Source organism: Alosa pseudoharengus, unplaced genomic scaffold (assembly GCF_046254945.1).
Source record: "Alosa pseudoharengus isolate Yale_2024_CS ecotype anadromous, Long Island Sound unplaced genomic scaffold, YU_APseudo_1.1 YU_APseudo_1.1_scf_2, whole genome shotgun sequence".
Classification (NCBI taxonomy): Eukaryota; Metazoa; Chordata; class Actinopteri; order Clupeiformes; family Clupeidae; genus Alosa; species Alosa pseudoharengus.
This window is the reverse complement of record NW_027468663.1, coordinates 20736084-20751599: the sequence shown is the minus strand read 5'-3', so window position 1 is coordinate 20751599 and position 15516 is coordinate 20736084. Positions and strand designations below refer to the sequence as shown.

The window sequence follows — 15516 nt, the reverse complement described above, 5'->3', positions numbered from 1 at the left end:
AATATTCCACCTAGCTATTTTGTGCAACCTTAAAAGGAGAACTCCTGCAATTTTCCACACAGATATGGGGGGGGGATCACCCTTAATGAGTTACTGAAATGTGATCAAAGTAGAGGTCATTAATTAGATTTACTGACTGACTGACTTGCAATAAGGAGTAGCCTATTTTTGGGTAAACACAAATGTGCAGTTCTAATGGATTTAGCTTAAAAAGTAAATAAAAAATAAAATAAAAATATTCTCCTACATTCTTGTAGATTCAAAATGGGCCATTCTCTCATTGCATTAGGCTACTTTATTGTCATTCTATTAATCATATAATTTCAAGTTTGAAAGAGAAGAGGTGTCACTATTTTCTATCTTCCCTAGGAAGTTTGCTATACCCTGCTATACACTGTTCTGCTGAATAAATCAATAAACAAAAATAAATCCACCCTACAGCTCTCCCTCAAACCTTTACTTGGGCTTAGCCATGCTGGCTCTCTCGGCATGTCCGCTCTTATTTCCATATCTGCATATGCCTTTGTGGGATCGCAGAGGGTCTAATGCTAATGTCTGACGCAGCAGCTCTTTGGCCATGAGCTCCGGCTATAGACTCCATATCATATCCACAACATTCACACATGACATGGGGAGAGGTGGAAGGGGGAAGTCCACAAACTGAATGGGAATGGATATCTATCACCCAGTATAGGGAGTCATAGGGAGTCTCAGGCAACATCTGTATTGTTCTTCCAAATTAGTCTGATAACCCATTTCCTTGCTTTCAGTCCATGTCATAAGCCTATGGCACCATCTGCTCAGTCTAGCCAAGACGCTCACCCTAAGCGCACCATTCCCCCACCCACAGTTGACCTCAAGGGATGCCCATTCACTGATGACTGCAACTCTGAGCAGCTGGTAGTGAGAGTGCTTGCTCTAAGCTTGCCACTCCACTCTCTGCAAACCCCAGGCATGGCTAACATCTCTTAACTTTACTGGTGACCCTGGGCAAAGCTGCTTAGCCCCCGTGCATTAGCTGGAAACAACCGAGGTCAGCTGGCTGTTTCACTGCAGCCATTATGGCCGCTGACGCCAACCCATTCACCACCTCAGGAGGATGGACTTCCTCTGTTTTTCAGTTGAGGAGCTAGCAGACCTTTTTGCTTTAAACCTCAGTCATGCTACTGTGTCTCTCTGTAACCCATAATGTACCGACCCCACAAAATGGAGAGCTTCCACCATAATTGACTCATGGTGAGAATATCTTCCTTTGATGGTACTCCAAGATCAATGGAGGAGTCCTGTGTGTGAGACCCAAACCTGAGACTCATATAATCCTTTCCTTCAGACCTCACAAGGGCAGCTGTTATTTGGATAGTGTAAGCTGAGCTGGAGAGGAGCTTACTGCGTGGTAGTCGTGGAGACAGACTCCCTGGAGGTTTTGGATTCTGTTTGCAGATCTCACAGATGGATGGGAGCTGCGCATGCAGGATGCTGCTCAAAGGGAAGGAGGAGAAAGGAAGAAATGTGTGGTAGAACAATCTAATGACCACACATTCAATAAGAGAGATCTCTACATAATGATTTTGAAGTAGGCCCTAGTGTTTTTTTTAACATGCGATTGTGACAAGAAAACATCTGCGTATGTGTGGTTTGCTTTTATCATAATAGGATAGATACTCAAAGTGTCTGTTGCATATATTTGTTCACAACTCTCCCAGTAGGTTTGGGTGATGTCATCTTAATCGTGATTTGACATGTGTACAGTATAACATTGCGATGGACGATGATACGATGACATTTATGCTAAAACATGATATATTAAAATATTTCATGTTTTAGCATAAAATAGTCCTAATGAATTATTAGGACTATTTTATGTTAAAACATGAAATATTTTAAGTTCAATGTACGCTACAGTGCGAGACATGCAAAAAAACAAAAAAAAACAATAGCAATGTCACAATCAGGAATTATATCTTATAAGACGGTAGTTTCACATAGACTATTAAATCCTTAATTTTTGCTCTCTGTCTGATAGCCCTTAAAGTACCCCGCATATGCATCCGTTTAAGGCTTAATTTCATTTCCAGGGAAAAGTTTTAAAAAAGAATGTATCTAGCCCATGTTACAGCAAGGTTTATAGTACGTGCCTGGCAGGTAGGGGCATGGCACCACGATGGTTGCTTCCCACTGAGATGACGTTCAACCATCACGATGGACGATGCCTTACCCAGAAGTGGTCTTCTATTCTACATGCTTCCATTGAGTCATCCGGTTGTTGTTTGTGTATAACAATATTAAGGCCTTAGCAAGCAGGTTTACAGCATTTTTCGCTCACTATTTGTGAAGCATATTCCAACATTGTCTGCTCCTTGAGACATGTAATCTTTTATCCTCTATCTGTGGTTTTAGGTGTACTGGCTCTGGCTGCCAGGGATTACGGAAATGAGGACATGAAGCTAAATAGGTTTTAAAAAGACAAAGTGGTAAGGAGATCCCCTTTCTTTTGCTTCGCTCAGTGCTTCTGATTTCAAAACTGACTCAGGTTTCTGGCCAAAACGCTGCTTCTGTGCAGTTCAGCAATTCTTTGTGCAGCCAATTTGGTCATGAATGTGTTTCATTAAAGAAAAGTGACAAAGGCAAAGCATTAAAAAAGATCAGAGCACCGCTCCAAGTAATGAATCGCCCCAAACTGCTCTGCTCATTGCGTCATCAGCAAAAGACTATCCGTTACTGCGGGTTCTTACTAAACTGTGTTAGTAGATCACATAGAACAGCAACATCTGGATGGGGTCATTTCAGGGAGGGAAATCTGCCACGGTTGGGAGGGAAGCTTAAATACAGGAAAGAGGAAGAGGTGGAATTCACAGGCTTAGTGAAAGCCTCGGTTTGCGTGTTGACTGCAGAGGTTTATATGAAAGGAGAGAGAGAGAGAGAGAGAGAGAGATAGAAGGTGCTTTGCATGAAAATACAAAATACATCAAGTGAAGACACTTTGTTTTGTCTTAGGTCACTCTTTAATGATGCCTCACAACCTATTGTGCCCCAAACAGTGGATCCTAATTGTCTCTTTCCCTGCATAAGTGGTTAACTACTGTCTTTTATATGCAGGGGCAAAGCACAGATTGTTACAGTGTTGTAATATGAAAAGCAGGAGAGAGCAAGAAAGAGAGAGAGAGAAAACTTATTATCAGATCCCATCTCGCTTGGCTTCACACCTGCATGGTGGAGCGAGGGGGAACAAAAATCGATTGGACTTGTGGATTATCGACTTCTCACCAGGGAGCTTTTGCAGACCTCGGCTGAATTGATGCACTTCTGCCAATGGTGAAAAATGCCCTCAGTCTGAGAGCATGTTCATGCGCTCTGGGTTTTAATGTGAGACTTTGGACTGGAAGGGGCACCAAGCCCAGGAAGTTGCTTAATTATTAATGGAGCCCGTGACAATCCATTTCCACCCCTGTCTTAGGACGGAGCCGTGTTTCACATTAGTGCTGTCAATAAGAGACATATGTCAAATACATGTGATCATCACTTGGGCACTTACTGAGGCCGGTGTGTATTTGCGTGAGGGATTGCAAGCAGAGTGGAGGCTTGAGTGAACAGCTGAATTTATAGACTGTAGAGCAAAGAGAAATTCATCATTACCCTTGACATCCTAAAAGACACTCAAAATCCAATCTTTTTGGAGAGTAGCAATTGCTATGTGCTTCCAAGTGCATGTGTGTTCATTCTTGGCATGTGCCATATGCAGCGATGTTTATTTTTCATGTATCAGCTGAAAATGAAGAGTAGAGGACCATATTTGCAGTCTCTCTACATGGCAAAAACAGATGGTTATGCTGTGAAAATCCATGCATTTTTTCTCCACTAATCCACATATGGAGGCCTCTCAACCTTCTGCCTGTCATTGCGCATTATGTGTTGTAGGCCACAGCGTACTGTTGAATATACCGTAGTTAATTTTGTGTACACAAAACTGTAACTGTTATACATGAAACATCATAATCTTCTACCAAAAAAAGATCAGTAACCTTGTTGTAATCTTGTCACACCTGCATGAAATTTAGTATCTGAACAAGGAACTGGAGTGACTGTTGGTATAATTATATTGATCTGTCTGTCTCTCTGTCTGTCTGTCTGATAATATCTGTCTGTCTTGCAGAGTGCCTGGCCATCATAAGTGAAGCGTCCATCTTTGCCCCCTCCCCACTGAGGGGTCATGGCTCTCTGGACAGGAAGAGGCGCCTTGGCTCAGGCTGAGCCGAGCTCCCGCCCCGCCCACCGCCTGGCGCTGCTCCTCAGCCTGCTCCTGTTGCCTCTGCACAACCTCTCCGCTGCCTTAGGTACCGCCCATCTGTCCGCTCGTTACAGCACATCTCCTCTCGCTCTCCTGCATGCTGACAGAGCCCTCCGTGTGTCATAGCACTGGGAGATAGCGTGGAACAGGTAGACAGGCTGGGCTGTTGAAAGGGAAATAGAAAAATGCTACATGTTAAACGCGGATGGCTTATCTAGGGAGCAGTGAATCAAGCCAAGCTTACTCACCGTCCATCATAGAGGGGCACACAGATTTATCTCAACTTGCCCAGTACATTGCATGAACCATAAAATGGGAAAAATGACTTGCCTTTAACCATGCTGCAGGATTCACCACATGTAGCATGCCAGTTAGAGAATATTTCACGCATCCTTAGTCTGTGCGTGCCTATATGTGTGGCTATACCCTGCATGTCAGTGTTTGTCAGGCTGTCAGACAGACATAGGCTACTAGGATCTATATATTGTGTTGAGTTTTCTGGCAGGAACCCCCCCCTCCCTTTTTTTTGTGGTCTGACAGGGGGTTGATCATGGTTGTCATGGTGATGCTGCACCCCGTGTACTGGTGATGTGCTAGTATGGTGTCCACAGAAATGAGGGGCTAGATGCACAGTTGTTGGTGAGATACTGCCGTTAAGAGCTTGGCCATTTGCAGAGAAATCAGGGAATTAGTAAACATAAGATTCAACTTATAAATGTATAAATGTATCTGTGCTGGATTTATTATGCATTATGGGCTGTAGGTTGCTGGGGCTTAAAATACTACAATCCAAGTACTTAATTGCTGAAATCTTGTTCCATATTGTCATATGGATTGTTTGATGTTCAGCTCTCTGCTTTGAGGATGTTATTTTTGCATAACATAAGAAAGGTTGATTATTGCACCAGCACGGTTCTGCTAACATGGGAGCTGAGCTCTCCCTGGAGATTTTCACCCTGCTTCTAGAATTCTCCCAGAATTCCCGAGTAAACAAAAACACACCCAGTGCAGTGCTGATGCTGTTGCGTCTGGGAGAGGTGCGAAACCAAGATGACATTGGCTTCCTCGCTCGTTCTCGCTCTCACTCTCTCTCACCCTCTCTCCTTCTCTCGCCCATCTCTCTCACTTCCTCCTCTGGGAATAGTTTGATAACGGCAAATACAAAAGCCCCTGACATGCCTGAGTAAGTGAGTGGTTAAATCAGAATGACAGTGTGTGCAGTGGAGAAGGAGGAGGAGGTTTGGATGCTTGTTCCACTCCGGTACTCTCTACATGGAGGAGACTCACCTGTGAAAGAAGACGGCGGAAAGAGGATGAGGAGGAGAAGGAGCTGAAGCAAGAGAGCGTGAGAGAGACAGCAAGGAAGAGAGAGAGAGAGGAGGGAAGGGGGAGGGGAAAGGGTGGTTACCATGGTGAGGGGTCAGCTCTAGCTGTGATCTGACAGATGAGTCTGATTCAACTCCTGAGTGGGAGGAGTTTCAGCTTGCCCCGTTTGACGTGCTGCCATGGCAACAGCGCACAGAGGCCAGGCTCCGGTGCTTGGAAGGTTTTTGTATCTATGACGACGGGCCTCTGAGCACCTTGGGACTCACCGGGTGTCAATCTCAGGTGCTGGGGCCGTCTGTCTGAGCTGAATTTGATCCTATTCTATTCTGGGATGGCTGGGGATGGATCTGGTAATGGCTTATTGAATTGGGGGGGACAGAAATATTGCTGTGTGTTATTGCCTTCTGTCACCAGAGTGTCACTGAGATGGCCCAGCGTTGTCAACGTTCCCCTCCTCGACTGTCTCACCTCTTACAGGGCCTGTCACTCTTTTTTTTAGCCTGTGATTGACAACATTTCCAGACACAAATCTTTTTCTTTTCCCCCGTCTCCCCCCAGTCTCCCCGAGATTCATCAAGCTTCCCACTGACCAGATCGGTGTGTCAGGGGGGGCTGTCTCTTTCGTGTGCCAGGCCACAGGTGACCCCAAGCCACACGTCGTGTGGAACAAAAAAGGAAAGAAAGTCAGTTCTCAGCGCATTGAGGTCAGTCACCTACCCTTGTTCAGTATCAGTTACTGCACCTGTATTTACTGTTGTTCTGTTGCACACACACTCCAGCATCAATGGATAAATTACATACATTGTTAAATGTTCTATGAGTAGGTTTATATGTATGGTATATACTTGGCTGAAATTATTATCTTCAATATTTACATTTACATTTATTCAGTTAGCAGACGCTTTTATCCAAAGCGACTTACATATGTCAATTATATGACAAGAGCCATTCTCCCTTCTCTCAGAGCATATCAGGACTAAGTGCCTTGCTCAAGGACACAATGGTGAAACTCTTCAGGCTCCTTGCATGCTAGCCCAGCTCCTTAGCCACTATACGTTACCACCGCCCCATTCCCATATTTCTACTAATTTTTTATATTTTTTGTCCATGTTTGAGTAAAAAAAAAAAAACTGAGACAATGTGGTTTGCGGTCCTCACTGTGTTCTGGGTCTTTCTGGGTGCAGACCATAGAGTTTGATGGTCCTCACTGTGTTCTGGGTCTTTCTGGGTGCAGACTATAGAGTTTGATGAAGGCGCAGGGGCAGTGCTGAGGATCCAGCCCCTGAGAGCACCGCGGGACGAGAACATCTACGAGTGCGTGGCCCGCAACAGCGAGGGAGAAATATCAGTCACTTCCAAACTCACAATCCTTAGGGGTAAGTGCCATGGTTGAACCTCCTGAGCGTGAAACATAAGCAAAATAGTGTCCATTGTGCAGCTAATTTAAAAAAAAATACCATCATCCATGCCATCAACACATACTTATGAACGCATGTGAGTCATGAACCCCATCTCCATTATTGCTTTGCAAATAAATTATAAATAGAAGCCATTATTACATGGTCAGCCCTGTGGTCTTCATAGTGGCGGTAATGAGATCTGATACAAAATGGGAGAAAGCTTGTTGCCATAGTAACATTGATACTCCTGCGAGTGCATAAGACGAATGAAAATGAAAGTTTCTCAACAAGTTGAGCACGCTCCTGCTGAGGCACTGACTCACCAGTCTGCTCCAGTCGCTCAGAGACAGACACAGAGCTCCTGTAGCCATGCCTCTCTCTAACCTCTCCAGATTTGATGTCCAGACGGGGTGTGTGTGTTGGTGTGTGTGTGGATGTGTGTGTGGGCGTGGGGTGGGGGTTTGGTGTCTGCTAATCTGATTGGCGGGTCAGGGGGCGGGTCTTTCTGCTTAGGCTTATGGTAATGGATTCCTGCCCCTCTCAGATGTGAGTCTCAGAGGTTCCTCTGGCATACTTTGATTACCTAAAAAATGGTGAAATATGTCCCCGTGTTATGCCAGTAAAAGCCCAAGATAATTCTGCATCTTTTGCAGTTTTACCTGAGATTTGCTCACAAGTATTCCCTTGGTACATCACCTAATCTTTCCTGATGTTGTCACTTACTGCCAATTTCCATGTATACGGAATTGTTCTGAGGTTCAGAAGGTCTGATGATTTACAGCTAGAGCTTCTCCTGTAATTTGATCTCTATTAGTTTACTATCTGTGAAATCAAATGTAAACACACATTTATCTCAGGTATTTTATAGTGTCATACATAAATGTATGTTTTTTTAAGCTTTAGGGAATTTCAGGTTAGATATAGGCAGTGTCAGCATTGAATGAAATGGTATGCACTAAAATGTTTGTATTCATATGTATGTAAGCATTCACGTATTGATGTAATTATATGTATGTATTCACCGTCATGCTCTGCTGGTAATGAAGTGCCTCCATGCTGGTTGAACTGTGTCTCTTGGGCGCATTCTGTTTTCTGTGCCATGTAATGGCGGCCTGCTCAACACACAGACTTCCAGCTCCAGTAAGGGACAGTTACGATAGGAGGCTCGTTTCTACATGAGGAACTAGGGGATTAGGCAAGACTGGGATGTATGTGTGTGTGTGTGTGTGTGTGTGTGTGTGTGTGTGTGTGTGCGTGCGTGCATGTGTGTGTGTGCATGTGTGTGTGTGCATGTGTGCATGTGCATATGTGTGCGTGCATGTGTGTGTGTGTGTGTGTGTGTGTGTGTGTGTGTGTGTGTGTGTGTGTGTGTGTGTGTGTGTGTGTGTGTGTGTGCTTTGGCAGGGCTCATGAGGCAGCAGAAGGGCCGGAGCCTGGGGAATAGCCTCCTGCCCATCTGCTCACTACTTGTCATTGCTGCGGCACAAACAGCTCCCACCCCCTTTATCACTCTCTTGAGTGTGTGAGAGTGGCGGTGTGTGAGGTGTGTCTCTTGGTGTGTGTGTGTGTGTGTGTGTATGTGTGTGTACCATGTTCACGTGTACTGAGATGGAGAAAAAGGATGGGCAGTATATTGGCCTCCTGTCGGCAGCCTTAGCTAAAGTCCCAGCAGAGAGCAGACATGAAGGTGGGTCACGGAGCCGGTGAAAGACCTCCAGCGCGCTGCAAACGGGAGCCTATTACCCAGCCGCTTCAGCAGGGTAAAAATAGTGCCTCTCTGAGGTGTCACAGAAAGAGCCATCCTGCACCTTGACTTTGTCAACAGAATGTCAGCGCTGTATCGGCTGGATGCCTTTTGAAGACATGGCAGCTCTGTGCTTTCACCGGCGCGCTGTATTTCCCTCTCTCTCTTTCTGTTTCTCTTTCTCTCTCTCTCTCTCTATCTCTCTCTCTCCTTCAATCTCTTTCCTCATCCCCCCCCCCCACTATTCCCCTTTTCCTCGCTCTTCTTTTTCTGTTTTCCTTTTTTCTTTAGTATGATCTATTTTTTCATTTCCTATCTGAGTAGCTTGTGATCTTTGTGTTGCATGGCTCCCCCTGTGATTTAACCTTCCTTCTCATCCTCCTCCCTTTGTCAGTCTGGATCTGCATTTGCACATCACCATCTCTGCCCTCCCTGAGCAGTTACTATCCTCCCTTATATGCGCTCTCCCCTCCTTACCATCTCTCTCTCTGTCTCTCTTGCTCTTTCTCTCTCTCTCACTCTTTCTCTTGCTCTCTCTTGCTCTTTCTCTCTCTCTCACTCTTTCTCTTGCTCTCTCTTGCTCTTTCTCTCTCTCTCACTCTTTCTCTTGCTCTCTCTTGCTCTTTCTCTCTCTCTCACTCTTTCTCTCTCTCACTCTCTCTCTTGCTCTCTCACTCTTTCTCTCTCTCACTCTCTCTCTCACTCTTTCTCTCTCTCACTCTCTCTCTCTCACTCTCTCTCTCTCTCTCTTTCTCTCTCTTGCTCTCTCTCTCTCTCTCTTGCTCTTTCTCTCTCTCACTCTCTCTCACTCTTTCTCTCTCTCACTCTCTCTCTCTCTCTCTTTCTCTCTCTTGCTCTCTCTCTCTCTCTCTCTCTCTCTCTCACTCTCTCTCCTCTGCTGGCTCCAAGCCTGGCCACTTGGTCACACATATCTCAGTCTTACATAAATACCATCTTACATCCTTATCAACCCACTGGATGGTGCTTCATGTGCTTCCTGTTTTTTTTTTTATTCATGTTCACGTTTCTTTGACATGTTTGGTTTCTTCCTCTGCCTATTCTCTTCTACTTCTACCACAATTCAGATTCTTTTTCTCTGAGAAACGCCTTCAGTTGGACACAAAAGGGAGTGTAGGCTACATTTGTGCCCACTTTCTAACGTATGCAGTGCTTTCAGTCGTGCCAAAACATTATTTCACCAGTCCAGGCATCCTGCTTCATGCTAAAGCTGTTTGAGTGCTTTTTTATAAATGGAGTCATGATGTACTGCGTTTGAAGAGAGAAGGAGAAAGGACAGGAGCAAGCAGGCCTGAGCAGAGGGCCATTCACTCATCGGTCAGCGACCCACTCTCTCATCTCTCCTCACCATGGAGACCACTGCAGAGAGACATGGGATGGTGGCCTGTGGAGGGTTGCAGGTTTTGGTAGACAAATACAGTCCCAAAATATCAACATATTGGCCCACGTGTGTACACACACACATACAGTACACGCATGCATGCACACACACACACGCACACGCACACACGCGCGCGCGCGCACACACACACACACACACACACACACACACACACACACACACACACACACACACACACACACACACACACACACACACACACACACACACATACAGGCTTTGGGTTTCAGTTCCATCAATATCCATGGTAAATGGCCTCTGGGTCATCACTTCCAGCAGCTGTCCAATCTTTCTGGTGAGATGAGTCTTTTGTAGTTCTTCATTGCATTCTTCCTTCCCTCACTGCATGTGTACACAGCGTGCCTCCCTCTTCTCTCCCTCTCTTTCACACACACACACACACACACACACACACACACACACACACACACACACACACACACAGTGTCCGCCTTGCCTGGAGGTAATAGAATGTTTCTGCGGCACTGCACCCTAAAAGCCTTGTGTGTGTGTGTGAATAGCTGGAGTGGGTAGAGCACGGCTGATTGCTGATTACCACCTTCCTCTGCCTATTTCTGTGGGCTCTGGAAATAAAGGAGACAGCAGAGTACCCGCATGCTCCGCAGCTACCAGCGCTGGGGAGGTGGCCCAAGCTCAGATCACTGAGCCATAGTCTGATTGGGGACATATGGCTTTTAGCGCTCCGCATTCGTTTTCTTTTTATCTCCTCTGTTTGTCCCCCTCCCTCCTCCCTCTTTCACAATCTGCTGCGGAGATATGTTTTATATGCCTCATAATGTTCCCTTGTGTATAGTGTGTGTGTGTGTGTGTGTGTGTATGTGTATGTGTGTGTATCTTTGTATGACGTGTGTATGTTGTGTCTGTGTGTGTGTGTGTGTGTGTGTGTGTGTGTGTGTGTGTGTGTGTGTGTGTGTGTGTGTGTGTGTGTGTGTACGCACATTCTGTACATATCTGTGCTTTTGCATGGCTGTGTGTGTAAGGGTTCTCATACACCAAATGTCTGTTCGTTCGTCTGCATTCATAGCATTCTGTGTTTGTGTGTCCATATGTGTCTGTGTCTGTATGGGAACAAAGAGTGGCCGTTGGACCCGGTGCTGCTGGCTCAGTGCTCTGGCGCCGGTACAAAGCCTAATTCCCCGCATGTAAACAGAAGTGGGGTTGGACTGAGCCTGCAGATGGGCACCGGGGCCTGGGGGAGCTACACTGGCCAAACCCCCCCCCCCCCCAAGCAACCATGAAATAATGTTCTGTCATAAATACCAGCTTTCCTCTCAAACCTGCTGACCTTCTGAAATGCTGACCTGTAACCAGTCAAGCACGGGAGGGAAAAAATGGCTTTTCGAAACTGATACTTGAATTTGTGGGTTATTGAGTTTAAATAATGCTGAACTTTGAAAAAAATGAGCTGTTGTGCTGTGGAGATTTCTCAGTGAACTTGTGGCGATTTGTCCAGGTCCTGCACCTGAATAAAAATACTGTATAGTCTGATACAGGACAGGACTTATTGCAGCATCAAAGCGCTTGCGTGTGTGTGTGTGTGTGTGTGTGTGTGTGTGTGTGTGTGTGTGTGTGTGTGTGTGTGTGTGTGTGTGTGTGTGTGTGTGTGTGTGTGTTTATGGATGTGAATGTGTGGAGTGGAAAAGACTAGAGGGGAGTTGTAGAGGAGAGGAGTGCAGCATTCTGCAGTGCTAGCTTTGTGTACATGGTGGGGATGGAACTCTGGGGATATGCTCATCGACTCTCTCCTTCTTTCTCCTTCTCTTTTTTTCTTTCTCATTTTTCTGTCTTTCACATAATCTCCTCTCTAGTGCTGATTCACCCACATGAGGACAAGCCTGTAATTAGCATTGGTCAGGGTGACACATGCATACTGTACACACACACACACACACACACACACACACACACACATGCACACACACACACACACACACACAGACACACACACACAGACACATTCAGCAGCATGCCCCTACACGATCAGTGGAATGCTGCGCTCAAACACTGCCCATTGCCTGCATTGCCCATCCTTAGCGGTCCCTATCTCTGTCCCACTCAATCTCCCGCCCAGTCCTGACTGATAGGGAATACATTTGCCTTAATGAGTCTTCCTTTTCAAAGCCCCATTCTATATGCACGATCAGTGGCACACATCCCCAGAGAGGGGCCGGTGTTGACCCTGTCAGCCCCTCACACCCTCTCTTCCCTTTAGTACATTTCCCTCCTTTCTGTGAGATGACTACACATCATCAGAACATGTCACTCTGGAAGGAGAGGTCTCTTTTTCTGATTGTGCTGCCGGCGCTGTGATGGGAGCGAGATGATATTCATCTCAGCACCGAAATGGCTCTTTAAAAAACGCAGTCGCTCGCCGCCAGCGAGTGGCTGTGTGCTTCATCCCGATTCCCTAAAGAGCTCGCTCGGCTCTGCTCGGAGCGTTAAATCGTTGCATGGGCATGAGCCAGACTGACCAAACTAAGCTTAAATTAAATCCAAATGAGGCGACGGCAGCCTCATCAGCAGCCAGGGACGTCCGCAGGAGAGGAGAGCTAGTCTACAGGCCCTCTACAGGCTCCGTTAGGGAGATTTAGCGTGAAGCTGGTTTCTCTGAGCTCAGTTCATGTTCACTTTATAGTCTTGTTAAATTCACACACATAGGCGCACACACATACAGTACACACATACAAGAATGCTCACTTTCTCATTCTCTCTCTCTCTCTCTCTCTCTCTATCTCTGTCTCACACACACAAGCACACATACTACAAACACTCAATCAAGCACACTCAATCACACACTCTTGTCTTCACAGTTATCCTTTTCCCTTTTCAGTGCGTACACCACTGATGTTTTTCCTTCACACATCACATCCACATTTCCTTAAACACAATCCCCCATCCCTCCTCCCCTGTCTGCGCCCCCCTCTCACACATACACACACACACACACACACATACACACACACACTCACTCACTCAGTGCTTTATTGTTTGTGTACATTTTCAATTAATGCTAGCAAATAATCATTACTTGGAGGGTACACCCCCCCACAACTTTATTCGTAATGCATGTAATTGACATTGCCGCTGCCGAGGTGAATTTGTGCATAGTGATTAGGAAGGGGTGTAATTACAGCACTCAGCTAAGCCTTGGAGGAGAGCGAGGCTTTCTTCCTCCCCGCAATTTACGGCTGACACCTCTAATGTTAGGGACGACTGCCTGCTGTCTTACTCAGCCTCAGGAAATGTCTGAAGTGCTCCGTAGGAGATTTCCTGTCGAACAGACCATAACATTAGAAGTGTTTAAGACCAAAACAGTAACTAAATCATTTCTTAAAAGCGCGGGCGAGTAGTTCCTAATCATGGGTTCTGAGTGTATGGTGACATGATGATACTGATGTTGGCAGCTCACCAGGGAAACGGTGTGTTGTGTTGTTTTTCGTGGACATTGCAGGTGTGAGATTATCACAATGTGGGATCTAGAGGCTTGGGGTTTTATTTGGATGGGAGCCCATACTGAGCGTGGCCTGAGCTGAGCTCTTGCTGCTTTTTCACATTGTCAAAATGTCAAAAAGCTGTGTTTGCTGGAAGCTTCTGCTTCTCTTGGAAATGTAATTGTTTTGCTCTTGGCCAAAAGTGACATGCTTTTTTAACACCTTTTTGGACACAACTGTGTGCATCTTTCCTGTGTGTTTAAAGCTTGTGGTTTTGAAAATGCTGTAGAATTGTCCAGCCTGAGTTTCAGCATAGTACTGTTAAATAAGGCACTGCTTGCTGGTCACCATGTAGAATTCTTATTTTGGAATAAACGATTCAGCACTTTTAGGCAGCAAGATAATGTAGGTTGTCAAGGGTTTTACTTTAATCACAGTTTTACTTTAATATTAGTTGAGGTAGAGTCTGACAGCAAAAGCTTTAAAACATCAGCCTCAAACTGTGGGAATTGTACACCTTTATCATGAGTCAGAAATATTCTCTGTCACTCCGCCATGTTTGAGAATTCTGTCTCTCCAGTCAGTGTGTGCCTCAGCTAAGCATTACACACAGTATGTGCACAAGAAATAGGTCTTGGTTTTGAATAAATTAACCTTTGCAGTATGGAACATACCAGTAGGAACTACATGTGCAGTATGGAACATACCAGTAGGAACTACATGTGCAGTATAGAACATATCAGTAGGAACTACATGTAATGTGTAATCACTCATTAAAAAAACTCAAGCAGAACATTAATACCTTATTTGAATTAACCACATAGCTAAATGGCATATACATTAATGATCCATGCTGTATGGACATGGACAGCCTCATTAGAACCATATCTTTGAACTTTTTGATTGGGTTGTGTCATCATGCATGCATGCCGTAGGATTTTATTTTTATTCTTCTCCTCCTCTCTGCCTCCACAGAGGACATGCTTCCCCCGGGCTTCCCCTCCATAGACATGGGCCCCCAGCTGAAGGTGGTGGAGCGCACTCGCACGGCCACCATGCTGTGTGCCGCCAGCGGCTTCCCAGACCCCGTCATCTCCTGGTTCAAGGACTTCCTGCCTGTGGAGCCCAGCGCCAGCAGTGGACGTATCAAACTGCTGCGATCAGGTGAGTCGTGCCTGCAAATTCATGGCTGCTATTTTTTTGTTTTTATGCCAGAAATGGAATAGATGTTTGGAGTATGTTGATATTAATTCTGCATGTGACTTGTGCTGGCAAAATGGGAAACAGGTTGCAAATGGATGGCGGACAGTCGAGTAATGTTCACTTATTTATCGGTGTGAATTTTCCGAAAAGGGCTGGTGAAGTTTAATTTTTTGTTTTCCACAACCCAATCACTTTGGAGCTTTGGTGTAAGTCCTGCAAAAGTAACCGCTTTGCTGTAGACAATAATGATTTCAATTCTAAGATTCTATATTATTTGTGCGATTGTGCAACTGAAATTACCAAAACATTAAACGATTATGAAAATGATGCTTACATATCCTTCTTTGACATTCATCAATTTCAAAAAAATCTTGCTAGTTTGTACATACTAACATTTCATCCGCTTCCTTGGTTTGCTTTGCATATTGTTTTTGAAACATGTGTAATCCCCATTGACACACCCATTGTAGTACTTCATGGCTCCTTGGCTCCCAACAACAAAACATCAAAATAACTATCAAAAGCAAGACGGCAAAACATCATGACCTCCACTTCCATCTGACAAGCACCGCTAAAAGCTATCATTTTCTGTTCTTTTTGTTTTGTGTGTGTTTTTTTTCTTTTTTCTTTTTTGTAATCTTCAGGCGTCTTTGGTGAGTATCTCTCTGACCCTGAAACTACCTTTT

The 15516-nt window shown here is 45.2% G+C and overlaps 1 protein-coding gene across 1 annotated transcript in view; it reads left to right on the top strand.

The window, feature by feature from the left end:
• The first annotated feature begins 2395 nt into the window (after window positions 1–2395).
• ptprsb (protein tyrosine phosphatase receptor type Sb) overlaps window positions 2396–15516 on the top strand; it is a 60561-nt gene continuing 47440 nt past the window's right edge. The window contains exons 1-5 of the mRNA XM_076294113.1: window positions 2396–2471; window positions 4151–4331; window positions 6170–6315; window positions 6846–6987; window positions 14603–14791. Of these exons, the coding sequence (XP_076150228.1) occupies window positions 4208–4331; window positions 6170–6315; window positions 6846–6987; window positions 14603–14791 (601 nt within the window). The 5' untranslated portion in view covers window positions 2396–2471; window positions 4151–4207. The remainder of the gene's footprint in view (window positions 2472–4150; window positions 4332–6169; window positions 6316–6845; window positions 6988–14602; window positions 14792–15516) is intronic.